The sequence below is a fragment of the Pagrus pagrus genome (assembly GCF_965226575.1).
Source record: "Pagrus pagrus genome assembly, chromosome: 8".
NCBI classification, from domain to species: Eukaryota; Metazoa; Chordata; class Actinopteri; order Spariformes; family Sparidae; genus Pagrus; species Pagrus pagrus.
The window spans coordinates 24480004-24493220 of NC_140192.1; the positions used below are offsets into that span (position 1 = coordinate 24480004).

Consider the following 13217-nt stretch of genomic DNA (forward strand, 5'->3'; position numbering starts at 1 on the left):
CCACGTTGTCTTTTTTCCTGATGGCAGATGCCTGGGTGTGAGAGGGAGCTTTTGTCCTCATGTGTATCATTTTGCTGGCAAAGTGTGTCACAGCAATCTGTCCTCTCTAATTTTCAGAACGGTGTGAAGCGTGTGGGAGCACTCAGTCTTCATGGTCAGGGACTGTTTTATGGACAAGTAAATTCACTATCAGAGCCATATGGTGGGCTGCGGTCTGTTAGGATGGCACCATATTTCTTTAGGCAGTGACAGTTTTTGTATCATTCTCTTGTCAAGGCTCTTCACACACTAGCACACACAGAAGCAATCAGTCTCACTACCGATATCGGCAGTAGTAGAGTTTGATTTGATGAGGCAGGTCCCTGAATCTATTCACTATTATTTATCTGTTGCTGTTTGTTTTTAGCTTTAACTGCTGACTTTAGAACAAGTTGTGGATGATGAATTCATTGTTTCCTATTGAAACTTGTCCCTCATTAATAATTTATAGCAGTAAAAGCAACTGCTGCGCTCCATCTTGCCACATATATGTGTGCTGTACATCTAATGGCTTTACATGTTCGATAGAAGATGTTATCGTTGATCTCCAGAGGCTCATTAAAACTTTATGATATCCCTCTGGCCACTTCTTCTGTGTTGGCAACTGGTGTAGTGAAATAACAGTGATGGTTGTTTTCAGACTATGGTTGGATGGTTTGTCGTTGCTGGAAAAAAGACAACTATAATTCAAAAATTGGTCTTTTTTCACTTTGATAATATTTCTTGCACAGACTTTATTTCAGCGTCTCAGGTATAGAAATGAAGATTTGAGCCAAGATGACTTTCAAAGGAAAAGGCAGGTATTCCTCAAAAATACTAGGCTGCCCCCAAGTGGTGAAGTTGTATGGTGGCTGCTAAACACATTAAAGATTTTAACAGGTCCTGGGGAAACTACTGCATATGTGGAAAAAGCAGTTTAAAGCCTTTTGTGGCTCAGGCTACTGTTAGAAATTAATATTACACTCATTCCTGTGATTCCGGTGTATTCTGATGATATCGTTCTTGGTGTGGACTGCTTTTCAAAAACCTGGTGCCTACATTACCCATAATGAAATGTTGCTACTGAGTGACATCACTGGTGGGCAATTTATCAGATTACATGCAGCTTCCTCTGGGGCCTCAAAAGGATTTATACTACTTTTTTCACATATGTAGTAGAATTACCCCAGTAAAATTGGTGGCGTTACCCTTTAAATATGAACAGTCCTTTGCACTATAACTCAGACTCAGCTGTAAGCAAATAATAAAATATGATTTTATCACAAAGCATACATGTTTATTTAATTGGAAATGTCATAACAAATGCTGAGTTTTCCATGTTGGAAGAAATCAGCTTAATTTTTTTTCACATGATAAAAAAACAAAGACAGTAAATACACACATTATTGACAACCTGTTTGAAATTACATGTACAGTATGAGTTATAACATTGAACACCAAATTTACACAGCTCACTTCTAATTCTAATTAAAACATTAAGAACTCTCTGGTTGTGCATCTTCAAAGCATCAATTGAACAAAAGTCAAGGGTTGGAAACGTTTTTCTCTCATTCTTTTGCTCTTTTTAACAGTAGAGTGGTTAAAAGGCAGCAAGGTAATTATCCTCCAGAGGATCTCTCCATCATATAGTCGCACAGTCACATACACACGCACACATACACAGTCACAGATAGGTACTTATCATCGCTCAGTGGGGGAGCCCTGCTCGCATCCAAACACCCTTTTTTCTGTATTGAATCTAAACATGGATTTGGCAATAATGCACATGAAGAGATCGTGAATGAGGCAGATGAAAGGTAAAAAAACATTCAATTCTGTTTGAGCAATCAACAAAAGGAAAATATATACTGTATATATATTTGTGCTGCACATGTGGCCAGCACTTGAGACACCATCGCTGTGAAGAAATAAATAAAAATATGAGATAAAAAGATCCAGTAAGTCCATGTAGGAATCCATAAAAAAGGTGCTTAAAGTCTTCAGTTGTACAGCTGCACGATGATCAGAGGCGGTTTTCCAGTCAAAGATTCAGTTGTGACAGACATCAACTAAAAAGCTACAAGATGTGAGTGAGGATTGGTGGAAAGAGTCTGGTGGTCTACATAGTAGCAACTTTTACATTTAATTGCATTGTTGTGTGTTAGGAAGGCAAACTATCCAGACTTTTTACTGCAAACAACATCATGACTATAAAACCATTTAAATATGTGATATCAATATGGCTTGTTATGACTTTGTTTTGCATCAAATAATCTAACATGTCTATTCCACTGGCTGTTTTTACATGTCAAGTTTTGGCTAAATATTGCTCTTTAATCCTCGGTGCAATGGCATTTAATTTCATTATTTCCCTTTGACCTGAGCTCATCTAATCCATCTCATTCATCTGTTCTAATCGAACAGGATCTCATTTCAGGGACAATGCAATTTATTTTCATAATTTCCTCCTGGCCTGTGTGTATCTAATGCATTGTGTTCTGCTCTCAGACTTAATTCAATTCATTCTGTTTTCATTTACTACATAATAAATAATCACATTGCTCGGTGGATGTTAAAGGTTGCTTCGGGTTTGTGTCTTCCTGTCGTCAAAGATTTACAACTGAGTTATTATAAAGCTCCATTTGATCACTTTGGCTGATAAGGCAAGTTGTGTCTTTCAAAGGAAAGTGCATTGACTCAACGGCCCCAAGGCATACTTACACATACACATACACACACACAAAAATCACAAAAATACTCACCCCGCTCAAAATTAAAATACCTTCTCTCCACTTGAAATCGGTAAACATCTTTGCCATTGTTAATAAATTAAAGGTTCAGCAGTTCACATTCATCAGCTGGTTGTGTGTGTTTGTGTATCTGTGTGCAAGAGTGTTTCGGGTAGTTCATTTGTGTAGTTCACATTGGTCATTGTAGTCCTGTGGCTTTTTTGAGTAGCTCCAGGTCTCTGCGAGTATGAGTTGCAGGTGTACAGCCGTATGCCTCCAAATTCAGTGGCAAGTACCGCTCCTGCAGCCCAAGAAACTCATCCCCCTGCCCAGCTTGTAGCGATACCCATGGAGGGGGTGAAGAGCCACCATGGAAGCCCCAAAGTGCCAGACTCTCTACAGTAAGAGGCAGCAGTAAGAGTGTATCAGAGAGAGAGATTTTGGCCAGACAAAAATTGGAAACTATTTTTACTCACTGTAATTGTCACTTACCTTTACTATGCAGATCAGCAGCTTTGGCCAAACCAAAGGAGACCAGATATGGTGCGACACCAACCAGGCCGTCAGGTTGACCTCGTGTTGCCATGAGCACTATTGACCTGTTGACAAAACACATCTGAATTTTAAGCAAGAATGTGCATCATTCTGTTGTATTGCAGGTGTGTGACATGGTGATGTACTGTGATGTCCAAGTCAGAAATGTAGGGTTTGGGCAGTGGTATCTTATTTCCCTGGCTCACCTCTTTGATATTCCAGTTTTTAAGTACTGTTGCATCTTGGCATCCATCTTGGCAAATGAAGTTCTCTTGGTGACTTTCCCAGAGCAGGCATCCACTGAGACCAGGAAATACCCAGGCTGAGAGAAGGGCATGTTCACCTCATTCACCTGGCAGGTGAGAGGAAAAATAGATTAATTTATCCAAGATTCACATGTTCAAGTTATACTCATAAAAGTATGTGTTTGAGGCCTGGTATGCTCACAGTGATAAAGGAGCTGTTATCTCCTCTCTGCTGCTCTTTGCTGCTCAGAGACTTGACTTGTGTCTGGAGGTAGGAGGTCCATGGCTCGCTGGAAAACACAAGCTGAAACAAAAACACATTTGTCAGCTAGGGTGGCTTGTGATTCAGGTGGCTGAGTGAAAGTTATCTTAAATGTAGCAACACAAACCTGTTTGGCACCGCAGCCTTTACAGGGCTGTGTGTTCAGAGGTGGCATAGGCACCACCGCTGAGGGTTTCTTGGAGTACTTGGGGTAGGCCTTGGCTGAGCAGTTACAGGTCTGTTTGGAGGACGTAGTGGCCATGACTTTCACTCTTTCACAGCCTTTTACCGAACAGTAGCTGTGACCGTCACGACCATGCCGAGCTTGAAGGTAGAGCCACAACAAGCTGGGTGTGTTGGGAGGTGAGCAAGAGAAAGAGCCAGGGTTTAATACACTTTCAGAATGAAATGATGAAATTCAAGAGGATTGTATTTGTTCTCTCACCCAACAGTCCGGTCAAAGTAGTACTTCCTCTCCATCGGCCTCTTCTGCAGCTCTGCGAGGGATGAAACAGTGCCGTAGTCTGTGAGGTCGTCAAAGGTGTTGTTTTGCCTATCATTGATGTCGGCCATGATCTGAAATGTGGTGTCTGATGGGTAACAGAGTCCCACCAGCACCCAGTCAGCTCTGAGGGGGAGAAGGAGAAAAACAGAGAGACATTATGTCAAACACGGCTTCCCCTTGACACTATTTAGAACTAACATAAAAAAGACACTCTAGTTTGTTAATGAGGTTTTTCAGCTCATGATAGCTTTAATATGATCAATATAGTACAAGAAAATGCTGAAAAACACAATTTAATACAGTGATGGCGTGAATATTTACAGGAATTCACCAATTCCTGCTTACTTTAATGACAAAAAAAAAAAAAAAAAAAATATCTTGGTGTTCCACGTCTTCCTCTGAGAGAGAATATATTCTCATTTTCCAGATATTACAGAAATACATGCATCCATCACACACGCGCTGCTGACTCTTGTTACTCACTTGTCAAAGTTGATGAGAGACAGGACGACCTCTCTGGGTGCCGGACCGCTCCAGTGCAGAGTGTAGCTCTTGCTCATCATCAGAATGGGCTGGTACTGCTGCGACGGCGCCCCCTGGCTGTTAATCCCTCTCAGCACCAGAGGAGCATACGGATATTCATCTCTGCTGATGGATAAAATGAGGCTGGGGGCTCCCTGGGTCTGGATGTACACCTGAGGGAGAGGACGATGTGGTGGAGTGAAATGGTCTGAAAGAGAGACAAGGATTGAACAACAACAACAAGGTGTAGACCTCTGACGTTCTGCACCTGAGAGTAGCGGCCACTGCAGATCACTCCACTCCACTGGGACACGTTCACGCAGCCAGGATGCTGGATCAGGTAATTGTCTGCTCTGCCGACATAGGCGTCTCTGTAGCCTGTTACTGACCCGTCCACGTCGTGAAAGATGGAGTTTTTGTCCCCATCCAGGTCATTCTCTTCAAACCACTGCCCAGGGCGACCGAAGAACGCGCGCAGACCCACCTGAGGATGTTATTTGCAAAGAGTGTTGTGAGTGCCACCATATATATTTTAGCGCTTTACATCAATTCAGGCTATTATAATTATGCTTGAGTGCCACCTGCGTTAAATGTTTGTTTGGGAGCGCTCTCTCCAACGCTGCTGCTATTTACTTAGTAGTTATTTTTCATCAACATAATGGAGCTATTTGCTTTCAGTGACTCTCACAGTGATAATCTTGGTCCCTCTGGGACAGGGAAATATAAACTGCAGCCTTTTCATTTCAGATTTTACAGGCACTGCAGAAGAACACGGCACTGCTCTCTGATGAATGGCTTTTTACAGAGAATTCTAATTTTAAAAGACTTGGGCTCCCTTTACAACAGTCATTTCATCTAATAATATAGACTGCCATGAAGAAATCTGATTGCAACTACCAATCTACTAACTACCTTTTTAGTGAAGGGCTGAGCGGCTAAACTTTTTAGGGATGGTATTTATGAGACTGGAAATGTTCACTGTATATAAGTGATATAAGTGATATCGGATTTGAAGAGCTGAAGATACATTAAGAAATTTAGGGTAATTTGGGTTTATAAGGCAGTGCACTGTACTATATCGCCACAAGAGGGCTCTAGTGATTTACAATGGTTTTTAAACACGCTTGACTGAACGGGTCCTCTTTTCCCTTCCTGTTTTCTGTCAAACTGATGTTTAAACTGACAGCTATGTGACATTGATCTGAGTTGTGATCTAATCAATGTAAGGGGATGGATATAGGGGGAAACAAACTGCCAGTGAGGAAACAGTCTGACCCTATGCACCAAGCGGGTGGACACAGATCAATCAAGGAGTGTTCACAGCTACTGTTTGACTTACAGCAGTGACTCTGCAATGCAGACGAAGCAACAACAGAGGGATAAAGAGGAAGGAAGAAAGAATGCAAAAACATCTGACCAAAATAAAAGATGGTAAAACAGTGTGGTAAGAGGTCACGTGCGAGTTTTGGATTGCTTTGAACAGAAACTGTACAGTGTGCTTAAAGTATGATGTCTTATCAAACCTAAATGTTAACTCACAGTAGAGTGGAAGTTGAGCTCTGACAGGTTGTTACGTGGGGTGAGCTGCCACGTGTTCTTCAGGTTAAATCCCACTGCGCTGGTGTAACGCTCCGGCGTTGGCATGTATCCACGAAATGTACTCTGTGTGAGCCGCACCGGGCCATCATAGATCTGGAAACCTCGGATTGGGAATGTCCTACAGTGGAGAGGAAGAGGGGAGGATTCATGATTAGGCAAGACAAGTGACAGCAATGAATACATGGGAGATTAAGTAAAAAGAGTAAAGGGTTTATCGTTCCAATGGAAGACCACAGGTTTTAGTCATTAACTGGCTAAAACCCAAAACATTATAAGACTTTCAGGGGAACATGTTATTAAAAAATCCATGAAGTTTTAGCCAGGCCATGAGGTCACTTGGGAGCAGGACATCAAACGCCTCAGACATGACATGCTCCATAATTTATGATCATATGGGCCTTGACTCAGTGTTACAATTCCAAGGCTTAACATTAGTAATAAATGTAGAAATTGTGGTCTGTGTAATGTAGGACAGTGGTAAATTTTAGGTGGTGGTAAAAAAGAAAAACAGATGTCTTAGTGAAGAGAATTATACTCAAAGACCTATTTCCCACACAAACAGTGTGTCAAACAAATAGTAGTAATTGTACGGTATAAATGGAAAACGTTTTGTTGATTGATATAATAAGACTGATTGGATAATAATTAAGGAGGACATTTTTTTCATTACTTTCTCTCAGATGAGGATCTCAGGCTGAACTGTAGATTTTGTTTTCATTAATGTGGGTATAGCAGAGGTCACACAATCTTACGTAATTGTGATTAATGAAACCTTACTGAACTGGTGTTTTAATTAAAGTATCAAATTATCCACCCATTTTAGTGGAACTATCTTCTCTCTGGGAGGAAAAAACGAGTGTCAGCATGTTTGGCAGGAACGACGATGACAACACACCAACTGACAGAGCCAGATGTCACAGTGCGGTCAGGAAGCCTGTAAAATGGCTATAAAGTTGTACACAGCGGTGACAGTGGTCACAAACTGACATAAACTATAGTTATTGAAGCTAAAAAAGGGCAGCTATTTGCCAGTTTCTTGCTTATGTTGCTCTCGTCTTGTATAACAATCCCTGTAATGAGAGAGAACGACAGAAAGACAGACAGAGAGGAATGTAAGGAGACCCTGAGGGGACATAAAGCTCAAAACTCTGCTCTCATTAGGACTGTCCACTTAGTCCGACATGGCATTACAGCCTGCACAGACTCTATAAACTCCCTCGTAATGTAAGAAGTGTTCTATTTAAGGCAGTGTCAAGGAGGCACTAGTCGAGCAAGACCAACACACTTTTGGTTTAGTTTACTCATCAGTGGGAGCACTATTAATGATACAGTATACTCATCTGTGTCATATATTCCTTTCCAAAGAAGATCAATATGATAGAAACCATAGAAACAAAGGAGGGACATGGTGACATCAAGCTAAAATTAATGTGAGCTCTGTCAAAAATGAGAGGGAAAAAAAGCCTTGCTCTTAAGCAATCAGATGGTACAATGAGTAATTCCTTTCTACGAAACCATGCAAGTGTTGCCCCCCTAGTTTTTTTTCCATAAACTGCCTAAAATATCACCGGAGGGAAGTCTGTCAACACAGAACTTCCTTTCACAAGTCCACCTACTGCTTGAGCCAGCTGTAGCAGCCTCGTCTGCCCATCTGTCCAACTACCTGATTGCCTCGCTGGCTCGCTCTTCCTTGTTTGTTTTTCCCAGCATATTTGTCGTTGCCAACTCCTCCAAGACCATCCCCTGCAATTCCTGAGAAAACTCAGTTTGATTTGGATTTTCCCCTCAGTTCCTCCTTTTATCAACTTATCATCACTTCCTCTGTTTCCTCCCTGCACCTGTTTCTTGGCAGTGTCCTCATCTTTGCATCAGTCCCTCCGATGCCCCAGTATTTATTCTGTCCTCCATTGGTCCCTCTGTTTCGACTTTCACCCACAAACAGAGACTGCGTCACCTCCTGGCTAGAGCCTTCATCCTTAGGGTAGCTGCCATCACTGGAGAATAAGAAGGAAATAACAGCATTTTTAATTCAAGGTTTATGCCTTTATACAGAGGTAAGCAGAAAAAAAATGTGTTTGTGTCTGGTTTAAGCAAGAAACAGAAGCCTGTGACCACACAGGAGCTTTGAAGCATCTGCTTCTTGCTCATTATTTATCAAACATGAGAGGTTCTTGGCACGTTCATCTGGCATGAAGAGGAGAAAGGCAAATATAGATGACTAAGATCATGAGACTGTATGAGCAGATTGATCTAGATAAGCACACACCTAGCAAAGGATAATCCCACTCCATTGTCTGCAAAGCTGTTTGGAGACAGAACAGAGATATTTGTTAGTCTTACAAAATGTCCGTTATAGAAAAAACTGAAGTGAGAGTATTTCGCCAACAGTTCAAACAGAGTGAAACCATTTGGACCGTATTCAAAATTATATCTGGTATTTCATAAAAGTAATTGAATTGAGTGCGTTTTGTTGCAAACAGTAAATGACGTCATGACAGGGAGTTGTGGTGGGATAACATCATACTCCCAGCACAAACTGTCAACATCTCAGTATTTCTTTCTGTCATGCTCCTATCATCTTTCATCAGAAACATCCACAGTTCTCTTGAAGACATGACATTAATCACATCACAGCTTCTGAGCCATCTCACCCAGAGTTCTGGATGACGATGTCACCTCCCCGAATCCACGCTCCTAAGTCGTTGTTCTTGAAGGAGATCAGAGTGTCAATGACTGCCGCCACCCGAGGACTCCTGGGGTCAGCATTAAGGTGTGGTCGGAATCTGAAAAAACACACATTTGAATACACTCTTGTTTCTGTTTATTGTGTCCTTGTGACTTTCCTTGTGAGATACATTGAAACATTTTAACGTTTGGAGGGTTATGAGTGGGCATGATAGATATAATATCATCATACTATAAATCTGTGCAGGCAAAATAACACTAAAAGTCTAAAGCCCCAATGTTGAACTCTGCTGGCTTCAATGCTCATTGCCTCCCACAAAGCGTACTATTGCAAAAGAGAGTGAAGTGTCATTCAGCACAAAAGACTTTTCCCCCTTGTGAGCATGAATGTGCTTCGAAGTTTTACAGTATGTCCATCTACCCATTTGATTGGGAAATATCTTGTGCACAACAGATGTGGGAATCCCCACAATGGTATCATGACACAGCTATTCTGTGATACTTGGTACTTGATACATTGCAAGACATCATCTGCGATACGTCACAATGTCTCTGTAACTGAAGAAGAAAAAATACCCTTCTAAAGGCTAGAAGCAGGCTTTATGAAATAATTCACTGCATTGCGGTGTCAGGTAGAGTAACATTAGAGGCAGGACACAGTCTTTAATTTGAGTTGAAAAGCTAGCAGTAGCTGTCTGTTTGATATCAAGACACAACATCTGGGAACATGTGATTGAGTGGATTACATTGTTGGAATCTGTTCTATTCACAGTGGATGGTGTGCTGTTCTGTGGCTGAACTGGCCAGGATTGCTTCTGTTGCACGTCCCGCTTCATTGTTAAATGCCACTCTTACACACCATTGATGTTTGTGCATATTTCTGGGGTAAGGATTCATTTCATGAATGGATGGCTAACTATCCATAGGCTAGATTATTTGGAAGAGAGAACGTCCAGTATTAAGTAACGTAACATTAAAAGAATGGTTTCTGTTCTTGCCTGTCTGGCTGCATTCAGTGATGGTGTTGCGTTATATATTCAAGACTAGATAACTTCAGCTGTCCCAACGTTTAACGTTACAACAAGAACACAAAGATTTAATGTTAGCCCACAATTTGTATTCACTCATGTATTGCTGGTGCATATCTAACGTTAACGTACAGCAGTTAGCTGCCTGTGTCAGTTTGTGTACTTTAGATTAAGAGTGAGAGGGAGATTAAGAGGATTTAGATATTTTCAGCAGAAGTGGCCCTCAAATGATCATGATTGACTCAGTGTGTCTTCCATGCAAAATAGTGACGTACCCCCCCCGCGTTGTCGTTAGAGGCTGCGCAGCCATCAGCAACTATCAGAGCCAAGTTCAGCCGATAACAATAGTTTGTAAAAGGTCCTTTCGGCACACACCGACTGCAACTTGTCCATGTCCATGGGTGCCATCATTCCATTTTGTCTAATTGTGTAAATTAAGTTTAAACAAGTTAACACCACAGGGAGTCATGAAGTAGAGAGAGTTAAGACAAATTGGCAGGGAAATCTATTTAGAGTAGTACCATGTTTTAATAAAATGATCAGTATTTGGCGCCAGTGGTGATTCTATATATTGCTGTATCGCTATTTTGTCCCACATCTAGTGTACAAAGCAAAAACACTATTATTTGTAGTCTTCAAAAATAAACAGGACTCATCCTCTTTATTCAACCATATGGTGGTGCAAAACAGAAGCTGTTTTAAGATATTTTGTGTTGTCATGGGGAAATATTAACCTTGAGACGAAAGGTCAGAATAAATTATTTTCTGGTAGCTATCAACATCTAATGTCCTCTTTCTAAAGTTTCTTGTAATCACACAACAAAAACACCCCTCTCTCTCTTATGTAAGATTAGTACTTAGTACACATTTTGACATTTAAAATCCTCCCCCTCATGCTTCTGCAAACACTCACTTACACACACACACACACACTCACACACTCTGAGCTTGGCCACAAGTCTCGGTGGACACGTAAGATTTTTTCCGTCTAGTTGAGGGCTGTATTTGGGTAGGGAGCTGCAGAGAGGAAACTCTATCTGTGAAGCCTTGTTTTCTCTGTCAACACAAACCTGACAGACCTTCCACTAAAATGCAATAACAGTGTATAAGGCCATCCATCCATCCAACTCAATGCTGATATCCTACGAGATATATCTATAAATAACTTCATTCACAAACATTTATTGACAGTGGCATAAAAATATAAACTTGTAAACCACAAATACCTTAATATTTACATAGAGTAAATGGACACCATGATGCATATGATCACCGTAGACCCTCTCATAGTGCACACTTAAATGCTAGGTGCAAAAACACCTACAGTATACTAGTCCGTTGAAAGTCACTATCCATTTATATACACCCAGTTAACTACTCAAGATGTCCAAAATAATAATAATAAATTAATAATAAATAATAAAAACTCTTTAGACAGTATAAGTGACAGACTGTATACTTTTTAAAAATATAAAATGCTATTGCACAACACATTTGCAGACACACACACACCTGGCATTGTTGTCTAGACATAGGTATTCCCGGGGGTCTGCAGCACTGGCATTGGTGGTCTTCACTCCTTTATCAATGAACAGCCCTGCCTAGAAAGATGAGAGTATGAATACAGTAAAATGTCAAATTTTCTCTAAAATTATTGTGAGCGATCCAAGATGGGCCTCAGGTCTATTTCTGTCTTACTGACATGAACAAGACTACTGGTTTATTTTACAGTGTGGCACCTGAGGCAATAATAAATGTACTAAATTTAAATCCTTGGCTAACAGAGTTATAGAGTCGATGCTGTATGGGGTTCTGCAGAAAGTAGGAAAGTTGGTGAACGGAATTCCTGTGAATAATTTATAATGTCTATGAGCTTGTAATGTTTATTTACATACTCCATTATATATGGATTATTTTTGTATGTTTAAAAAGTAAATTGTAAAATAAATTAAAGGAAATATGTAATATGTCTGTGTGTTTGTGTATATGGAAACCTGTGCTCCGAGTTGGTCCTGCGGTATAAGCGAGGTATAGTCTGAAACCTCAGGGCTCCTGCCTCTATAAGAGAGGCTGCTGTGGTCAGACTGAACAAAGAACTTACAGTTCACCTGCCCGACTTCTGTCATTACACAACAGAGCACTATTGTACAGCCAACTCGTGTGTGTGTGTGTGTGTGTGTGTGTGTGTGTGTGTTCATGCCTTTTCTTGGCAAGAACAAGGAGGGTAAGCAGAGAATTATGTGCAATCCTTTTTTACAAGTTATAAACACCATATTTCTCTTGTCGCAATGACCCTGTTTTAAAATGCATTTTGGTGATCCGGACTAAAGTGGACAGCTTAGACACATGGCCTTTCACACCTGTGTCTATCATGCATCTACGAGTTGTTGAAGATTTGTGTTCAGACTTTGTCAGTTCTGCTAGAAGGTCAAAGGGACCTTTTTCCTTTTACGTCCTTGCTGGAGATGCATCAGGATGCATTAGCATTTGCAAAAGATATGTCAGCATTTTTAATACCATCAACTTGTGATTAGGATTGCAGTGATATACCGTTTTCAAGGTGCACCGTGGTATGAAAATCAACAATAATCATAGCATAACATTTGCTTATCTACGCTATTGAATTCTACTGTATTAGTGTTATCAAAAATATACATTTTCCTCAAGTTTACATCAGATTTATATTTTTAGGACATAATATCTTGTGAAATTATAATGACGTGTTTCTTCAACCAAAAAACATGTTTTCATCCTTTTCAATGTCATTATAACAGATAATAATACCAGTAATTGTATAATACAATACACCCTGATACTGTGAAACTGCGATATTTTTGAGATGATTATAATGTCATGGATGACAAGATCAATATCGAGGTATTTGTCAAAAGTACTGAGATATTTGAATTTGTTTCCTAGTCCCAGCATTTATGATGTGCTTTTGAGGAGTTCTGAAAATATCTATATATGTATAAAAACATCACAGTGTTATTCTAAGGCGATATCCTCCAGTCCTACAATCGCCCAACATACATTTTAAAACTAAGTGTTAACAGGGTCTATCTGTATATGGGAGAGAAAGCACATAGA

At 40.4% G+C, this 13217-nt stretch overlaps 1 protein-coding gene across 1 annotated transcript in view; it reads right to left on the reverse strand.

The window, feature by feature from the left end:
• Window positions 1-787: 787 nt before the first annotated feature.
• The window catches only part of cemip2 (cell migration inducing hyaluronidase 2), a 29077-nt gene continuing 16647 nt past the window's right edge, over window positions 788-13217 (reverse strand). The window contains exons 12-24 of the mRNA XM_084359988.1: window positions 11640-11728; window positions 9066-9197; window positions 8681-8716; window positions 8253-8408; window positions 6355-6532; window positions 5084-5299; window positions 4777-4988; window positions 4234-4416; window positions 3916-4135; window positions 3729-3830; window positions 3488-3633; window positions 3240-3346; window positions 788-3143 (exon numbers count right to left, since the gene is read on the reverse strand). Of these exons, the coding sequence (XP_084216114.1) occupies window positions 2947-3143; window positions 3240-3346; window positions 3488-3633; window positions 3729-3830; window positions 3916-4135; window positions 4234-4416; window positions 4777-4988; window positions 5084-5299; window positions 6355-6532; window positions 8253-8408; window positions 8681-8716; window positions 9066-9197; window positions 11640-11728 (1974 nt within the window). The 3' untranslated portion in view covers window positions 788-2946. The remainder of the gene's footprint in view (window positions 3144-3239; window positions 3347-3487; window positions 3634-3728; window positions 3831-3915; window positions 4136-4233; window positions 4417-4776; window positions 4989-5083; window positions 5300-6354; window positions 6533-8252; window positions 8409-8680; window positions 8717-9065; window positions 9198-11639; window positions 11729-13217) is intronic.